The sequence below is a fragment of the Bos indicus x Bos taurus genome, chromosome X (assembly GCF_003369695.1).
Source record: "Bos indicus x Bos taurus breed Angus x Brahman F1 hybrid chromosome X, Bos_hybrid_MaternalHap_v2.0, whole genome shotgun sequence".
In the NCBI taxonomy this organism is placed as follows: domain Eukaryota; kingdom Metazoa; phylum Chordata; class Mammalia; order Artiodactyla; family Bovidae; genus Bos; species Bos indicus x Bos taurus.
The window spans coordinates 132,370,353-132,390,092 of record NC_040105.1 but is presented as its reverse complement, the minus strand read 5'-3'; the positions used below and the strand labels follow the sequence as shown (position 1 = coordinate 132,390,092).

The 19,740-nt window shown below is 46.5% G+C and overlaps 1 protein-coding gene across 4 annotated transcripts in view; it reads left to right on the top strand.

Annotated features, from left to right (window-relative positions):
• OCRL (OCRL, inositol polyphosphate-5-phosphatase) overlaps nt 1-12,939 on the top strand; it is a 51,804-nt gene extending 38,865 nt beyond the window's left edge. For 3 of the 4 annotated variants that reach the window (XM_027533036.1, XM_027533034.1, XM_027533038.1), the window contains 6 exons: nt 4,808-4,831; nt 7,594-7,710; nt 8,610-8,694; nt 9,282-9,409; nt 10,181-10,292; nt 10,498-12,939. In XM_027533036.1, coding sequence (XP_027388837.1) covers nt 4,808-4,831; nt 7,594-7,710; nt 8,610-8,694; nt 9,282-9,409; nt 10,181-10,292; nt 10,498-10,622 — 591 coding nt within the window. In that variant the 3' untranslated portion in view covers nt 10,623-12,939. The remainder of the gene's footprint in view (nt 1-4,807; nt 4,832-7,593; nt 7,711-8,609; nt 8,695-9,281; nt 9,410-10,180; nt 10,293-10,497) is intronic. The other variant, XM_027533037.1, reaches the window with a different exon arrangement.
• Nucleotides 12,940-19,740: the final 6,801 nt, after the last annotated feature.

The following is a 19,740-nucleotide window of genomic DNA, read 5'->3' as shown; positions in this document are numbered from 1 at the left end:
ACTCCCTTCCCATCCAGGCTTGGCTGCCACATAACGTTGATCATAATATGATCAACATGTAACCTTTTGCAGCCAGTAATCAAGTCAGTTGAACTAACTGATTAGCAGCAATGGTAGGCCTGCCTTAGGAGAATGCTCTTTTTTAGTGGGGGCTAGCAATGGCACCCCACTCCAGTACTCTTGCCTAGAAAATCCCATGGATGGAGGAGCCTGGTAGGCTGCAGTCCATGGGGTCGCTGAGGGTCGGACACGACTGAGCGACTTCACTTTCACTTTTCACTTTCATGCATTGGAGGAGAAATGGCAACCCACTCCAGTGTTCTTGCCTGGAGAATCCCAGGGACTGGGTGCCTGGTGGGCTGCCGTCTATGGGGTCGCACAGAGTCGGACACGACTGAAGTGACTTAGCAGCAGCAAGTGATGTTTCTCGGAGAAGGCAATGGCACCCCACTCCAGTACTCTTGCCTGGAAAATCCCATGGATGGAGGAGCCTGGTAGGCTGTAGTCCATGGGGTCGCTAAGAGTTGGGCACGACTGAGCGACTTCCCTTTCACTTTTCCTTTTCATGCATTGGAGGAGGAAATGGCAACCCACTCCAGTGTTCTTGCCTGGAAAATCCCAGGGACAGGGGAGGCTGGTGGGCTGCTGCCTATGGGGTCACACAGAGTCGGACACGACTGAAGCAACTTAGCAGCAGCAGCAGCAAGTGATGTTTCTATTTTCAGAGTTGAACCTAGAGTTGAAATAAGTATAAGTTACACCCACTTTCTGCCTGCAGCCAGAGGAATAAACTATCAATGTAAGTCTGCTGCACCTCCACCAGTACCAGAGACCTTTTGATTTCAGAGTTTTCTCTTGTATCCATTCATTTTTTTAAAAAAAAAGTTATGTTCCCATTATTAGGTGAGGTGCATACTCTCTCCCACTTGATCTACCTCCTTAGCCTTTTAAAGATTCCCTCTGCCTCTATTTCCCTAACCTTGCATTTGCCCTCTTCAGGGCTGTTGGACTGATCGGTTTGTAATATAGCTATGGGGCCTATGGTTTCCTTGCTTAAAGGCAGACCTTTGGCTCCCCCACACCTGCTGAATACAATCCAAATTGCTTTACCTGTCATTTAAGGCCCTGCAGAGTCTGACTTCAATATACCTTTTTAGATTTATTTCCTGATAGTTTTTTCATTCCCCCTTTATCCTCCCCCAGGAACCATATGATCAACTTTTCCCTAATCTCGCCACCTTTGTTTCTTTCTGCCTCCCTGCCACTTGTAATGTCCCCACCTCATCTCTACCCTTTAAAATCCTGTGATTCTTTTAAGGGCTAGTTGGACTTCTTCCTTTGTACCCCTGATTTTTTATTTATTTATTTTTACCATTTATTGAGAACTCAGATTGGTGAATCACAATAATGCCAGGCCATAAATTCTGGGCCTCTTCACCCCAACTCAGTTGCAAACTTGAGTCAAAGACCATGTCTTTCCCCTCTCTGTAGCCTCACTTTTCACACCTGCCCCCACCACCACCCCTCAAAGACACTTAACGCAGTGTCTGCACTGGTAGATAGTGCTCAAAGAAGACCTTTTTGATGGTTTGGCAGGTTAATATATAAAAACTCTGCCTGGTTTTACTCATCACATCATATGGCACATATTCACGGGAGGGAAAATAGAGAAGTCTGTCAGACAGGAAGATTCTCTGTTAACAAGTAGTTCTAAATTTTAAAAAAGATTGTACTCCAAAATTGAGTTAACTTAGATGTTTGGCCCTCAGAATTGACTTCCAAAGTATTATAATTACAATACTATAAATTTTGTATCCTTTATAAATCACTATTATTCTGATTACTTTTATTTCATTCTATATATGGTATTTCATTGTATATATGCTACAAAAGCATGGTTAGCTCATAATGTAGCTACTAATACTACAAACTCTACCCATCATATGGAACAGGCACGTGGGACCAATGTACTCAGCACTGGTTGGAGTGTCAGGAAACACTCACTTCCCCACCTCCAAGCTCCTGCACAGTTCTGATGGTGAGATCAGGATTTCTCCTTTCACTCTCAGACCGAGACATGGGATTTCTATTCACGTTCTTGGTGGCCCCTGACAGGGTTGGGAATTGTTGGGGAGGTGCAGGGAGCTTTGAGAGACCTGGCCTGCTGCTGGCCTTTTGCAAAACCACTGCACACCCTCCGCCCCCCTCCCCTACTCCGAGTTTTAGGCCACTTCCGTGTGCCTGTGAGGTAAATGTTGTTGTCTCTGGTTAGAGATGGAGAAACCGAGGCTCTGTGAAGTTCAGTAGCTTGCCTGCAGTCCGTACAAAATGAATTAAGAGGTAGAATGAAGATTCATACGCAGGACTGCCTGACACCCATGCCTGTACTCTTTCCACTAACCCTGCTGCCTTTTAACTGTCTTTAGCCTGCCGGAAAATAGAATACATTCTCGAAAATTTCCTCCACCTCTCTGTCTAGGAAGCAGTCAGTTTATACTTTTCTGAGTTACCTAAGGGAGCATAGTGGTCATGACTGTGGAGTCAGTCAGACTTGGGTTGTAATCCAGATTCTGCCAATTAATAGCTGAGAGTGTGGCTGTGGGCAAATAATTTGATCTCCCAGAGCCTCAGTTGCCTCATTTGTAAAGTGGGAGTAGTATCTACCCCTGTTCGGGCGCCACCTGCCGGGGTCCAGCCTCGGCTGATCCAGGGAGTTCAAAGCGGGGACGGCGTCGGCGAGGATCAGGATACAATAGCTTCAATTAGATATTAATTAGAGATGTAAGGAGTAATAGAATGAGGATAGCTCAGTAGGAAAATTCAGTGGAGAAAAGAGGCTGAGTAGCTTGGTTTACGCGGGGGACCAATAAAACTTCAAGACAAGAAGCTTGCACCACTTACGTAGGCCGCAGGCGTCCTTCCGTTCTCCCGAAGGAGAGGAGACACTGAGGCCTCCCCGTTCGGATCTTAGAAGCCCAGGCAAAATTAGTAAGCTTGGTGGGTTCCGCGCTCCAGATGGAGACTCAGCCAGAGTAAGAGAGAGAGAGACATGGGGAGACCAGTATTTCGAGAAACTGATCCCAATTCTTTATTTTCCATGGTCTACTTTTATACACTGAGATGTTATGCAAAAGTCACATGGGGTCAGCAGTCCTGACTTTCATCAAAGTCAGGTGCTTCATACAAATGTATACAGAGGTCTTAGGGGTGTTACATCATCTTCTGGCCAGGGGGGCCTGCTGACAATTTATGACCCTCTCCTTGTGACAGTGGTCAGTCAACCAGGACACTTATTTCTCCAAGGGTGATTATTCTCAAAACAGACGCCCACCCAAATAAAGTTACATTCCTACAGGGTGAGGGTATAGTGGGTTTTAGTTAAGGAAAGAATTTACTTAGCCTAAGGTGTAACGTGATTAATATCAAAGGTTAATACTTATTTCTTCTATATATTCATCAATGTGTGTAAGGGCAGGGGATATGGAGACTTAGCAACAAACATTGGCTCAACAAATGAAAAACCCTTCACCAACACAATTTCTAATCAGCCCACTATACTTATAGTTTTCTAACTTCTCTAAAGAACCTGTTTTTAGAGGGTTTAAAGCATCTCGTGCCTCTCACGGTTGGGAGGCTGTGAGCAATCACATGTGGCCAGACGAGCCCGTCAGGCAGGCTAGAGAACCTTCAGAGGAGTTTGTAGGTTAAAACACTCTTGTCACGCCCAAGAGTTTTTATTGACTGGAGCTCTAGGTTAACTCCTTCTCCGAAAGAGGTGGTGGGGGACAGCCCCCCGTAAAGTCAGAGGTGTAGGTGAGAGCACAAAGTAGTAAAGTAGGCAGGCTCTGGTTATGGGGGTAGATGCTCGAGGATTTCCAGGGGGACTCCTGAGGCTCGATCCCGCCTTTGCGTATGTCGAGCCTCCTTCCTCATGACCTTTGCCACGGGCGGAGTACCTCACTCTGGCCCCCAACAATCTACTTTGCGTTTGTGCGGAGACTAAATGACATTGTATATGAGCCCGTTGCAATTACTGCTGGCAGATACCCCTACATGGCAGATACCCCTTAAGTGGTGGCAGTAGTTATTGTTGCTGTTGTCTTTGTTAGATGGTAATAATGGTGAAACACAAAGATGATTAAAAAGACACCTTCTTCCCTCTTCTTTGCTTCTCTTTTTTTCTGTTATGCCTTGTAGGAAAACACACTAGGGGATAATGATGGATCTTATGGTCCACAAAGGTCTGGAATGAAATGAATTTGTATTTCAGAGAGACTTCATATTTGGGGACTCTAACGGCCCTTGAGGAGGGGAGAGGGTACCAGGCAGGGGAAAGGAGTGAGAGAGACTGCTAGCTAGGCTGAGAGGCATCGCAGTGGAGAGGAGAGATGCTCACCATCTCCTTCTGCATGGCTGCTCTCGGGCTCACAACCACATTCTTCCATTGAAGTGGCACTAGGGTGAGCGAGATGCCGCCCAGCAGCGCAGGAAGAGGAAACCCCAGTGGGCGTTTGGCTGATCAGCTGACATCTGCAAATGGACACCAAAGTCTAGGACTGCACACGTATGTTTCTTGAGCGATAGTCTCAACAAACTGCCCAAAATTGAATATGCATAATCGAGAAATTTGTATGTGAGAATATGTTCCATTTTCAACAGAATTTATTTGCAGAATTTAAAGCTGTTTAAAATATATGTATCTAGTAAGCTAGTGCATTCTGATAATACTGATCTGTTTCTAATTCTGTAAATTAATTCTAATCATTTTCTATCTGTCAATGACTTTCTTTTCCTGCTCTGCTCTCAGGAAGAAGACAGCTTCCTAGAAAAGGTAATGCAATCCATTGGTGATTATGCATTTCCCTGTGCTTGGTTAACATTTAACCATGGTCCTTGGAATTTATCCCTCAGCTTTCCCATATCAGAGACCTCTGACTCCATGAGAATCCCCCCAAATTCTGCCAGCTGTGTTTAAATGTGTCTAAAGTACAGGAAAGATACTTACTACACCTGCCAAGTCATTGAGACCCAGAACATAAAAGCAAAGGACCCAAAGTTCCAGATTACCATTTTTTGAAATGAGAAGTAACTGAAGAGCTGTCTTGATGTATATGAAAGCTCATAAGATAGAGGAGGGTACCGCTTAGCCATTCTCCATTTTCAATGATAGTAAAAGCAGAAGTGAATTTCTGTTCTTTAAAAGTGATTTGGGGGAAGTGATAAGAGTAATTACTGAAAGAATGCACAGATATGGTCAAGAATAGAGCATAGAATAGAATCCTAGACCTGAATGAGATCATAGGGATCATGTGGTAGAGTTCCCTGCCTTCAGACAGGGTAAGATGTCGTCTCCATTCTAATAGACACCCCAGGAAGGTTGAGAATCTCACTGAAGTCATCCTGCTCCTGACATCAAGGGTGTGGAGCACAGGGGACTAGAACCCGGGTCTCCTGCATACCCAGTGCAGGGACCAAGTGAGCACTCCTTCTGTGGTGCTTTGCCACCTCTCCATCCTCAAGCTGGAGGGTGCCCAGCTCTACACAGGGTCATCTAATAGAGAAATACGGGCTTGAAAACCATTCTTAAAGCACTTTCACACAGTATCTAATGTGACCTCCCCATTTGGTGGAGTTTAATGTGTTTTCATGGTAGGCACGGCATACTGTTTTTGTGCTTCAGTTAATAGCACGGAGGTTACAGAGTATGGACTTATCAAGCACTGAATGTGTCCCATTGAAAGAAGACACAGCGTGCCTGGTTTCTCTTTGAAAAATTAGAGTTCAGGATCATTTGTGGACTTTTTTTAAAGTTTATTTCTTGGGTGTAATCTTTCTCTAGACTTCAGAGACAACAAGCATGACATTTCATATTAGCACACGTGAATTTGAAAATGGATAGTGGATGGTGTATGTAACCTGGTGGCATTTTATTAACCTTTTTAAACCACTAAGGATTGAGACGGCTCTGCTTCCCAACCCTTTCCTGTTAATAGCAGGCCATGTGTCTTTTCATCTTGAACAGTGCCTTGTGTTGCCTTAATGCCTTAGTACAGGAAAAGTGCTAATTGGATGTCGGATTTTTTAAAAAGTACATGAACTAGTGCTGAATAATTTATTCTGCTGAAGAATCTGTACATGTGTTGCATTTGGTCCAGAAAGTGAGCAGAGTGCATTATGGACAGTGTTTTGGCTCAGGTGTCATGTGGATGCCTGGATTTAATACTTGCAAGTGGAAAGAAGTTAATGGATGAGCCATGATTGAAGGTCTGGCAGCTCTAGGAGACGTGAATATAAAGTGATGGATTCCCAGGGAAAGAAAAGAAACAAAATGAATGTGAAGAAGATAGATTTTAAATGCTAACCAACTGTCACGCTTCCTTCTCTTCCTGATGCCCGTAGAAAGGCACAGCGGCTTTAAAAGGTCACCCGTGCATGTTGAAGAACAGAACACTCTTCTTAGCCCTCTGTCTGTTCTACTGTATGCACTCACTGAAAGTAGTGAAATACTTCTCTTCTTTCCCTTCAAGTGACACAGCTAAGGGTTGTGGATCAAATTTACAGCACTTTCTAAGTTTGCGTATACATAATATGTGACCTTAAGCCAGAGGTGTAGGAGGTGGAAGATGCCAAAAACTGGTCACCATTTTCTGCACTAGATTTTGTATGAAGGCTGCCTTCAGATGCCTTTTAACCTATTTCAGAAATCTTTGTGATATATTTTATATTTGACTTATATAAACATGAAATAATTGAGTTTATTCCCCATTTTCCAGTTCAGGTTTAGTTACTGATCTAACTTATGTCGCGTCTGGGTTTTCCTCTGAGATTCCTTCAGGAGAATCTAAGAGAGAGTAGAAAGTTAGGTGAATGGAGTCAAAGGCCTGAGAACTCTTTGCTGAGCTGTTACTATAAAGAATAACTTCTGGACTCAGAGCCTAGACTTTTCGTGGTATTTCCGGCTCTTGGGATGCTGTGTTCAGTTTACTATTTTTGGATCTTAGGACTTTGAGTTTTAGTGCCTTAAGATTAGATCTTCTGTCAAGCCTGAAATATTCATGCATGTAGGTCTAATGTGAATTGTCTTTCATTCTTGAGGACCAGAGAACGCCATTTAAATCAACAATGCAAGCTCTGATATTTGTGGTAAGACCTAAAAGAAGAATAAATTAAAAGTCAACAAAAAACCTCAGTAGCTGCTGCTCTCTCCAAGTGCTCTGTTGACAATTGTAACTTAATGGTCCGTGAGTCTCTGGTAGTGTGTGGACCGTGACTGTATTGCCGGTTCTCAGTGTCACCCTTGAAAGGATTTACAGGGCACAGTGCATCGATGTGAGAAACATAATAAACCCAGATGGAATGCTTAACGGTTAAGTGAAGCGTCTTGTTAGAAAAGGATATCATTTAACTGTGGAAATCCATATTTAGTGCCTTCTGACCAGGAGCGTCCCAGGAAGGAAAAAAAAAAAAATAACAGTGTTAAGAGCTGAAGATCAGATAATACCCATATAAGCAGAACTGGAGTGGGGGGAAGATGGTTTGACACAGGAATTTTTATTGAGACCCTTTTGACTCTCACTGTTTTTCATCTATTAGGAGAAATCCCTTCTGCAGATGGTTCCCTTGGATGAAGGTGCCAGTGAGAGACCTCTTAAGGTCCCCAAGGAGATCTGGCTCCTGGTAGACCATTTATTCAGATATGCCTGTCACCAGGTGAGTGAGGGCAGGCCTCCGGGCACCTTTGGAAGGCACCTGAGTCTACTGGGAAATGATAGTACCTCGCGTCAGTATAGATAGTGCTTTTAACTTTCCCAAGCCACTTCTGCAGAACAGCACTGTCACCTGAGAGCACCTGGACAAGTGGAAGTATTCCCATGTATAGCTGTGAGAGCTGAAGCAGGCAGGCTGGGGGATTTACCTAAGACTATGGCATAAGTGTAGTGGCAGAGTAGAGCCCAACTGAGCTCCCCTGTCCCCTGGCCACACACGCTTTCCCCTGGACCACTCAGCACCTGAGTCCGGAGCACCTGCTTCAGCTGTCACCTTGGCATCGCAGATTTCAAAGTCCAAAGCAAACCATTTTTTAAAAATTTGTCCTTACTTTTCAGTCCCATCTAAAATACCTACCATCCCCAACCCATTCTTCCAAAAAAGAAAGTTTTCTTTGGCCTACATTGAAAGATAATGTTATCTTACCTACGGAAAAGTAACAGAACTTGAAAACAAGGTTTGGTGTGGACATACCCTTGACTCCTGCCCTAGCAGTCTGTGTGTCAATATTTGGATATGATCCCCTGTTTGGACTCCACCTTCTGTACCTGTCAGGAGCCTGGAAGTGGGAATGCCTGATGTCCCCGTTGAGTCATCCAGTCCCCTGCCCTGTCAGGTGCAGGCTGAAACCTTGGACGATAATCTCCTAGTTTGAAAGAAAATTTCACACGGATTACAGAGATGATAAAGGGAAAAGGTGCCATTGTCACACCTCTGTTCCTCATCATGAATGATGCTTCTTCCTTCCCCTCGCTTCCTGCTGCTCTCCTCATCGCTGGGTAATCGTCAGAACCTTAGGGATGGTCATTTTGCTGTTTCATTCATTGTAACCTCTTTGGTAGGAGGATCTGTTCCAAACCCCTGGAATGCAGGAGGAGTTACAGCAGATCATTGATTGTCTGGACACCAGCATTCCCAAGACAATCCGTATCCTTTTCGACAAAAGCTTAGGAAGCTGGATGTGTACTTGCCCAAACTCTTCTTCCCACCTGCGTGTGATTTTTGTGTTTTCCATATTTATTTTATTCGTAACTGTCTTTTGACTATACAGTTCTCAATTCCCTTTAGGAACTTTCACGCTTTCTCTGTATGAGATGCTTACTAAAAGGAATCAAAGGGTAGATAACCATGAATTGTAATTTGCATGGGACATATGACCAACAGCCATGGTGCTGCTCTGCTTTAGGCCAGTGATCACTCCTGCCACCACACGACCGGGAGGAGGATGGGAAATCTTGGTGATGAGTTTCCAGTGTGAACTGTCATTCTGCAGGCCACGTCAAGTTCCCTTGACTCTCGAGTCAGGCCAAACCTCCCAAGAGTGTTCGATCAATTCTCTAATAACTCAGCTATAGCACACCTGGACCACTAAAATATCAAACCCCAATTAGGATCAGGGTGCCCTGAATAAGAGGAAGAAAACCACCCCTGAGGGAGCTTGAGGGAGGGAGCACATTGCATCTAAGTGTGGCCTTTTTCCTGGAGCCACTTTCCCTTGACAGAAGGCCATCCAGCTGGCAGTAACCACTCAGTGGCTGAGGCACTGCTCATTTTCCTAGAAGCCCTGCCAGAACCTGTCATCTGTTATGAGCTCTATCAGCGATGCCTCGACTCTGCTCAGGATCCCCGGATCTGCCGACAGGTGAGTCTTGTTGCTCTGAGAATGTGTTTGAGGCAAGTTCCCCCACAGAGAAATCAGTCATTTTTACAAAGCCAGCTGGACAACCAGCTGTGTGCTAGGATGGGTCTCGATCTGTTCAGAGCAGGACACCAGCATTGAGAGTTGGGACCCTTCAACTGTAGGCTGTGTTATTTCCTATTATATTTGCCACCCTTTTCCAGTTAGCCCATTGAGCAGGGTGCACACCTCTTCTCCAGGGTAAGATTGGTAAAGTGATCACATGCAGCATTCTGGCCAACATGACCAGGAAGGGTGGGTGCCACTCGTGAGCCTTTCTTTTTGTCTTCTTGGTGTTTGTTTTTAATCTTGAAATGCTTTTGAGGCACAATAACTGAGAATACCTCTCAATCAAACTAGTGAGTATCGGGAGGCACTCGCACCCATGCCAAATGGCATTGCACAGAAAACCGTTCAGCTTGGCAGATGCCACCACCACCTGCCTGGGGAGGTTGGGAGAGAGCAGGCTGACACCCATCTGCTCCTGAGGCAGGGCATGCATATGACTATGTGTTAACGTGGCCTACTCATTGAGTGGACAGGGGCCAAACAGGATGACCATTCTGCCGTGTGAGTTATCATTCAACAGGTAGTATTGGTCATGAGTCAACAAGGGACGGGTCCTGTAAGGGTTGAATTATAAACCACTTTCATGGCAGCTGTGAGCTCTTCTTACTACCTTCCTCCATGTTATCCTCACTGCCCACCCCCCCTTTTTTCTTAAAAAAAAAACAGGTGATTTCCCAGCTTCCAGGATGCCATAGAAATGTTTTTCGTTATTTGATGGCATTCCTTCGAGAACTCTTAAAATTCTCCGAGTACAACAATGTCAACGCCAACATGATCGGTAAGAACACTTCCTAGGAATGGCCACACGGGAGCATTGGTCAGGACTGTCCGTGGATGGGGGACACATGTATTCCCTTCTTCGTGTCCAGGCGTGTAACAGTCACTTCCTCCCACTGCCCGCATCCCCTGACCCCCATCCCTGAGGTTTTGCTTAGGTTGTGTCTAACTGAGGGTTTTCCCCTTTTCTTTCTCTCTCTCTCTAGCTACTCTCTTCACTAGTCTCCTCCTAAGGCCTCCACCCAACCTTATGGCAAGACAGACTCCAAGTGACCGCCAGCGTGCTACCCAGTTCCTTCTGACTTTTCTACTTGGGAGTGATGAAGACTAATGATAAGCCTTTTCCTCTTACTACTCCCCGAGGTTCTAGAGGCAGAAGATGTTGGGCCTCGAGTATTTCAGAATGATTTCAAAAGTCATGCCACAGGAAGGGTCCGTTGCAGAATTTCGAGGCTGTTGGCATGAAAAAGTTCTGTTTCTAGTGTGAAAGGAAAAGAGTCTCCCAACCCCTCCCTTGCCATATTCTACGCAGCAAGATACTTTTAGACTTATATTGCCAAGCCAAAGTTAACCATATTTTGGTGTTTTTGTGTTCTCTCTTCATAAGGCAAAGAGACCTGTATTTACACTCCTTTACCTGGGGATGTGTGTGTTGCCCTCCAGCCCAGCCATCATGACTGTCCTTAGCACCTGAGACCTAGATTCTGAGGTGTTCCCCTTCTAGGCCCACAAGCACTACTTGCCGTAGCTCGGACTTGTCCGTAGTCCTTGGTCTAAAGCACTTTGGCACTACCGCCCCCCCGTAGCTCCCTTTGTCCTCTACTCCACTAGTACTACCATGACGAAGAAAGTCAGTGAGGCTAGTGCCTCCTTGGGTGTCTCCAGCAGTGAGCTAACCATCTCCATGTGGTTTTTACATGCATTTGTGCATTCCTGCCACAATGGTATCTGTGCCCCTCCCTGACATTGGCCTTTTATGGATCTATGATGAGTGGAAGCATATTCTCTTGTCTCAGACCACACTTAGTAGCAGAACATTAGGGACTATTAGAGATGACATCTCATTGATGTGAGAGAGTCACACAGTGGAAGCACTTGAGTGTTTCAGGAGTGAGAATATTCATGTTCGACAGGTCCTGCTTCCTACTATCCCTTTTGGTTCTTATGCAAATTGTACACAAGAACCAACCCTGGGTGTCTGTGGGGCCCACACCTCACTTAGAAATCCACCTCCAGAGCAACGCTTGTACCACAGTCAAAAAGGGAGGCTGCACCCCAAGTGGGCCTCTACAGAAACTGTTCCTTCCCCCAGCAGGGGGATTGAGGATAACCCCGAGAATCCCCTCTCTGCTCTCCTGACGTACCGTCGCCCCCTCCCGCATCAGGACTGACTGGGGCTCTGCAGCCAGCTGCCCTCGGCTCCCAGTCACCTGTCCAGTGCTGCGTAAAAGAGACTGTGCAGTGGGACAAAGCAAGCACCTTCTCTCCCTCCCAAGACAACCCTCTGAGCTTGTCATTTACTCAAGCTCCTGTGGGGCAGCCCCTTTAAAAAAATTAATCTATGTTGGTTGGCAAACCGGCCACTGACTGCAAAACTGCCTGATGTAATTGACTTCCTCCTGGTTTTCTTTCATTAAAACCACCCTGAGTTGACTCATTGTCACATGTTCACATGGAAACCCCAGAGCCGTGTGTATAGGCTGTGTGCAAGGTCTTAGGCATTGACTCCTGACTCTTCTAGAGCATCGAAGCAGAGAGCCAGGAAAGCACTGCCACTGAGTGGTTCTTCAACTCCCCTGTCTCATGCATTGAGTTCTTTGGGGGAAGAAAGGTATGTATCCTGTGATATTCTGCCTAAAGCCTTTCCTGATTGGGAATTATGGAAGTAGGAGTCAAGTTATTGGTACCAAATAGCTGCAGACCTGATAAGTCAGGGGCTGGGTGCTGAACTTAGTTACTGGCCGACTGAACACAACTGTTTTGTCATGTCCACTAGGTCAGAAAGGGATCTGAGGAGAGGCAGGTGATAGATAGACGCTGGGGCAAGGTGGTCACACAAAGACAGGGAAGTGCCTGTCGGAGACACATTCCCCAGTCGGCTACCCCCTGGGGCCTTCATGTGGTCAGGGCTGCGGTTGGTGGGGGCCGTGGGCAGCATCCAGCTCGCTCTCTGAAAGGCAGGTGCGCTCGGTTGCTTCACTGCCTCCACCTTCTGTCCAGCTCCGGTCCTGGGATGTACACAGGGTCAAGGGGATTAGACAATCTCTCAGGATGGGAGATCAGAAACAGAGCAGACATAAGAAATCTGTTTCCCTGCCTACTCCAGCACCCCACTCTCTAACTCCTAGGTACCTCTAATGTACTATTTTCTAGCGCCTCTGAAGTAAGGAGTTTAGATCCAGCTGGTAAGGAAGGACTCTGCAGTTGTCGTTTTAGGGAAGAAATGGTTTAACCCCTCATGATGATGTTGCATTAGTCTCCCTTTCACTGTTTCCTAATTTTTATCCTGTAATGACTGGTTTGTTATATTTCCCAAAAATGTCTTGGTCACTAAGCAAAGCTGCTAGTGGGATTCTGTATTTCGTGTCATCTTTTTTATTATAATTTATTGCAAATTTTTTCTGAATAAATATATGTTGTGTGAAAAACCAAAGTGTGATCTTAGGAAGAACTGAGAGGGAGGCTTATGTCACCAGGTCCCACATGACTGCTGCCATCCCCCCCAGCTGTGCCTGGAGTGGCATTTCCTATCTTGAAAGGGAGTAGTATCAGAATTCTCAGTGTACTTGCCCTTGGACAGGAGAAGAAACCACGTATTATCAAAAATAAACAAAGCAGTCACAGTGCTTTCAGAAGTCAGCCAAGGAGCCTTATTTTGACCCTGGGGATTCAGGCAACAAAATAACACTGTTAGAAGAAAAGATGTTGATTCTTGATGGCCACAAATGTCACACTGAGTCAGATCCATGATTGCGCCAGCCCCAGGAATCCGGCACGCTCTGTCATATGCATTTTTGGAGAACTGCTTTGGCCTTGGCACCATAGCCTCAGTAGTTTAGACTTGCCTCCCAAAGAGCCTGTTTTCACATCCTTCATTTGCAACTTTAAAAAAAATCCGTTTTGAACTTGTAGTACCTCTTGGGGTGACAAAGCCCATAAAGTTAGTTGTGCTTTTTTGAACTTGAATCTGAGCTCCATCACTTGGAAGAGAAAGCCCCTCATTCGAACATAGTGCCTTTATTTCCCTGCCTCCAATCTCTGGTATGGATTTGGGCATTCTGATTCCTTTCCCTTCAGGACTGAAGAGGCCTCAGCTGGAGGCTTCTTTTCAATCAGGGTCGTCTTCCAGTCTGCTCTGTGAACTTGACCCAAATGCATGTGCTGATTCAGTGTTGTCATGAACGGTTTTTGTAGCCCCACCCAAAGCCTTGGCAGAAGAAGGTGTTTCCTTTTGCAAGTGGTTCCCCACCGTGGATGGAGCAGCAGGCAGTGCGACAGGGTAGCCTCAGTGACTACCCTCCCAGAGGTTAGAAACTGCCCACCAGCTGCTGTTACAGGAGACCCATAGTAGCTTTCCTGAGTGCAGGGCAGGTGGAAGCCCTGTCTCTTAGTGTAGCCTAGCAACCTAAAGGAGAAGGCAATGGCAACCCACTCCAGTACTCTTGCCTGGAAAATCCCATGGACAAAGGAGCCTGGTAGGCTGCAGTCCATGGGGTCGCTAAGAGTCGGACACGACTGAGTGACTTCACTTTCACTTTTCACTTTCCTGCATTGGAGAAGGAAATGGCAACCCGCTCCAGTGTTCTTGCCTGGAGAATCCCAGGGGTAGGGGAGCCTGGTGGGCTGCCGTCTGTGGGGTTGCACAGAGTCGGACACGACTGAAGCGACTTAGCAGCAGCAGCAGCAACCTAAAGCTACATGTTGCCCCGGCAAGATTGCTGCTAAGTGTTAGAGAACCCTGATGGTGGTCTAATCCAATCCTGTTTTTTCTCATGGTCAAAGTCAGGCTCAGAGGGGACAATGAGTGACTTAATGTCACTTAGGTTAGTGATAGAGCATGGCATACTGGGGGAAAAAAGAGCTCCAGCTCTTTTTAGAACTAGTTAGACCTAGTTCTTTTTTCTAATTTTTTTTTTTTTTACAAAACTTTTCAAACATATACAAAAGCTGAAAGAAGAGAACATGAACACCCTAGACCCCTAACCTGTGCTCACCAACTGTTAACGTTCTGCCCTAACTGCTGTATCTCAGAGGGGCCTGGTTTCAGTCTGGGTTTGGCCACCACCTTCTTGTGCGTGGGCCTGGACTAGCTAACCTCTAGTTTCCTGGCCTATCGAATAGAATGGGCGGAGTACCAGTCTTGTATGACTTAACTACATCACTTTCATCACTTCCTTCTTGAAAACCCTTCAGTTACTTCCCAGTGCATTTAAGAAAAAAGGGCAAACTTTCCTATGCCCCACCAGGCCTTGCGTTATTAAATGAGAAAGAAACAAAGTGGCAAACATGGTGCCTGGCACATAGTGGGTGCTGTGTGGATGCTACCCATCCCTGCTCCCCCCAGCTCTGCGCCAGACAGCATGATGCTGGCTCTGCTGCCCTACCCAGGGTTTTCTCACTCTCATGTGATGTTAACAACCTTGGCTCGGTAAAATCTGACACCTGCTCAGCCTGCTCTGCTGCCCTCCTCCCCCCACCACAGACACACCATCCAGTCCCCTTCCATACTTCCATATTTCAGTTTCACCACACATCTTTTTGGGAGTGGGACTGAAGTGTCAATTAAAGGATGAATAATGAGGTGCCATCACCAGCATGTCACACCTGATTGCAGTGAGCCTTGAACTTTGGAACCCCACTCATGGCTCTGCCCATGCCCACCGCCGGCTTCCTTTTGCTCCTTCCTGTGCTGCCCACCCTCAGTGCCTGGCTCCTAGCCCTACTTCCTCTGCCTGTGCCTGGGATAAAGTGTCCCCCCCCCAGCCCCGCCCAGTTACCACCTTTGCTGCTCACCTAAGTTGATCCTTTCCCAACTGATGCTGCCTTCTTCCTCACCTCGGTCCTGGTTCCCTGGGAGGAGATGAGGTCACACTTTGAAGCCATGGCTCTGTGCTGGTCAATGACCCCATCTTGGCTACTAGAATCATCTAGACCATGTTTCTCAAAGTGTGGGCCCCAAACCACCATACTGAGCACTGAAATGAATTCAATAAATATAATCCCTGCCATCTACAGTCAGGCCCCCAACCACCAACACCTGGAAACTGGTCTAAATCAGTGGTTCTCAACACCTACTGCATAACCTGGGGTACTTTGAAAAATACCAATGCCTGGGCTCCACTTTGGATGGTTTGCACCATCCCCCATCCCTGCCACTATACTGTGACACTGTCCTTTCACTCCTCCCAATGAGCTAAGCTCTTTCCCACCCCAGGCCCTTTGCAGATGCTGTTTTCTCTGCCCAGAAACCCCCTTCCTCATGCACTTCAGAAAGCCTCGGCCTCCATCTTTGCCATGCTTAACCCTGAGTCACCACCTGCCCCACCCCGTGGTCCCCTTCACTTTGTGCTCCCATTCCTAGGTTCCTGGCACAGCATACTGGCTGGCTGGCTGCCCCTGGGCCTGCCATGTGCCACTCATTCCACAGGCCTCTTTATCTCCTCCGGATCCTTCATATACCTGTGCCTTGGGGACCAGGGAGGCAGGGAACTGCAGAGGTTCTTCACATAGGCTCCAAGAGCCAGACTGCCATGTCCTAAATGTCTGACCTTGGGAAAAAGTGAATTGACCTCCCTGGACCTCACTTCCCACATCTTAAAATAGAAGTAATGATAGTGCCTTTCCTCATAGGATTGTCATGAGATGAAATCAACTAGTCTGAGGGGCTTGGAACAGTGCCTGGTGCTTAAGTGCTAAATAAATGCAACTAGTACAATTATTCCAAAACCCTCCACTAGCCTCAGAGCCCAGACCCCTCTTTTGCTGCCCTTCAGCTCTCAGCAGGTGACTGCACCCTTTGTGAAAATGTCAAAGCGGTCAGCCGAAGCAGTGCACTTGAAGCCCTGCACTGCATATCAAAATGTCTCCAGGGTCCCCTCATCCCTCCCCCTTCCGTCCTGTCTTGGAAGTAAGTGATCTCCCCTGCCCAGGCCACTCCTCCTCCCCACCTGCTCCACCCTCACTAGCCTTGTTCCTGCCACCATCACCCCTCCTTTCTCATCTTCTACACCAGCTATTCATTCAAGTATTTACTGAGGCTCTCCCTTGCACCAGGTGCTGTTCAAGGTGCTGAGGATATAGGAGTAAACACAGTACAGTGGCTGCTCTTGTGGTACGTTCTCCAGGAGGGTGAGGCAGAGCAGGGAAGATGCACATAGAAATAAACTGTGCACAGGGTAACTGGAGATCACGATGAGAGCTCTAGAGAGAATAGAGCAGGGTGCTGTGCCAGAGGGCATGGCAAGGGGACTTGCTCAGGGACACTTGCTTTGAAGTCATGATGTCTGAGCTGAGATCTAAATCTCAGGAAGCCAAAAGATCCCGTATCTCGATTTGAATGAGGATTACAGAGCATACATACTCCCTTGTCCCAGAAAAAAGCTAGCTGCACAAGATCTGGCAAAGAACCTTCCAAGCAAGGAAGGAGCAAATGCAAAGGTCCTAAGGCAGCAGAGAGCTTGCTGAGTTCAGGGGGCAGGCAGGCAGAACACAGCTGAGGGGTTGGGCAAGAGGCAGGCAGGGACCTGACCAAGTGCGGAGCCCAGGAAGGAGGCTGTCTTATTCGCCGTGCAGTGGGAAGCCATGATGGCATTACTCAGGAGTCATGTGATTTATGCTCCCTCTCCAAATCTTAGTAATAACTCATAACTATAGCTATTCTTTGCCCCAAGTGCTGTATGAATACATTTAACCTCACCTTAGCCTTGACAACCATCTTATAGGGTACCACTTTATCCCACTTTCACAGGTGAAAAAAAACCCTTAGGCTCAGAAAATGAAGTTGCTCAGCCATGTCCGACTCTTTGCAACCCCATGGACTGTAGCCTACCAGGTTCTTCTGTCCATGGGATTTTCCAGGCAAGAATACTGGAGTGGGTTGCCATTTCCTTCTCCAGGAGATCTTCCTGACCCAGGGATTGAACCCGGGTCTCCCGCACTGTAGGCAGATGCTTTACCATCTGAGCCACCAGAGGCTCAGAAAGACTACCTAATTTGGTACTTGGATAGTGGCAGACCAAAATATGACCCCAGACCAAAATTTGTGCTCTAAAACACAGACACTATCACCCCAGCTGGAGTGGGGGTGAAGGCAGGGATGTTCCTTAAAATCTCTCTCTTTTCTAGCTTGTTGTTGTTCAGTCTGACTCAGCACACCAGGCTTCCCTGTCACGATCTCCTGGGGTTTGCTCAAACTCATGTCCATTGAGTCGGTGATGCCATCCAACCATCTCATCCTCTGCCACCCCTTTTCTCCTTTTGCCTTCAATCTTTCCCAGCACAGCCCAAGATTTCAAGTCAGCTGCATAACCCGCCAGTAGCTCAGATTCAACCTGACATTGACCCTGACCAGCTTCCCCTGGCATCCTGCTCTCTCCCACCACTCAGACTTGACTCCATGCCTTGGCACCTGCCCCACTTCTAATCAGCAAACAATGGCAATCCAACAAGTATTAAGTTTCTGGTAACTGTAGGCCACTGTGCAAGGTTCAGAAGGAAACCTAAATGAGTAAGACTGATTATTGTAAGATATATGTAATACTTTTTTTAAAGAAGGAGAGAGGGAGAAAGGAAAGAAGGAAGGAGGAGAGGAGAGCAGAGAGGAAGGGAGAAAAGGTGGGATGGGACATCCACAGAAAAGAAGCTAAGGTCAAGTCATTCACAGCCTCCATCGGGCCCCTCCTTGTCACTCCCCACCTTCTGTGCCACACCACCGAACTCAAACCCTCATGACCTAATCCCTTTCTAACTAATTTCTCAGCTGCCCATAGCTTTCCCTTTCAGTCTACTCTACACACATCCCTGCACAGCTTGATGTCATTCCCATAAACCCCTCTGGGCCCCTCACCCCCGCTTACCACAGAAGTGCCAGTTCTTCAGCCTGGCAGTAAAGCTCTGGGTCTCTTCCGCCCATCTCACCCACAGAATCTCCCTCTATTGATCTTCTCATGCCTGTGTCAGCCACCTAGAACCCTCCAGCCCCTACCCCTCCACCTGCCCAAACCCCACCACAGCCACTGTCCCCTCCTCCTGGAAGCCTTTCCCCATGACTCCTGCCTCCCTTGAACTCTTAGAACCTTCCTTTTGTACCTCTATTTCTAACACACCACACAACAAAGGGTGGTGTTGCCACCTTCGTGAGAGTGGGATTTCCCAGAAACCCAAGCTAGACATATTTCGGGTTTCCCCATGATGCCTCACAGAGACCGAGAGCTCAACAACATTTGGTTAACAAATATTGTCCCTCAAAGCACTTAAAGACACAAGTCTGTATACAATAGGTGTTCCTGAAATGTGTAAACATTTAATTATTCATATTGAGATCTTTTAACTTTGGAGACACTCGTGTGTGTGCAGTTAGTAAAGTATAGTAATGTAATACAAGAAGGTGATAGCTTTCAGCAATATCCAGTACTATTTTCTATTGTTTTGTAGACAAGAGAATTAGCCTTGCTGAATTTGCTTCCTAAGAGTTCTCAAAGTTCCTCAAAAATTTAAAAATAGAGCTACCATAGGAGGGATTTCCCTGGCAGTCATATGATCCAGCAATCCCACTTCTGGGAATAGATCCAAAAGAATTGAAAACAGAACTTAAACACATATTTGCACACCCATTATTCACAATAGCCAGAACACAGAAGCAACCCAAGTGTGCACTGACAGATGAATAGAGAAACAAAATGTGATACTGCATGCAATGGAATATTATTCAGCCTTTAAAAGGAAGGAAATTCTGACAAATGGTACAATATAAATGACCCTTGAGGGTACTGTGCCAAGTGAAGTAAGCCAGCCACAAAAAGACAAACACTACATAATCACACTTACCCGAGATGCCTAGTCAGCTTTATAGACATGGAAAGTAGAAAGGTGGTGGCCAGGGGCTGAGGGGAGGGAGAAATGGGAAGTTGATATTTAATGGAGACAGAATTTCAGTCTTGCAAGATGAAAAATTTTGGGAATCTGTTGCACACTACTGAACCATAACCACTCAAAAGGGAAAAAAATAAAATTAACCAATAGTGGTAAATCTTATGTTAGTTGTTTTGCTTTTAACCACTATTTAAATTTTTTATTTTAAAAATAGGGATTCTCAAAAGGCAATGTTGACCACACCACCCTGGTGTTTAAAACTATTTAGTCTCTGGAATTTTTCCTGGGATCTGTCAATACAAGGCCCAGAAGGTCTGAGCGGCTCGCCTGCAGCCTCCACCCTCATTCGGCCACCCGGA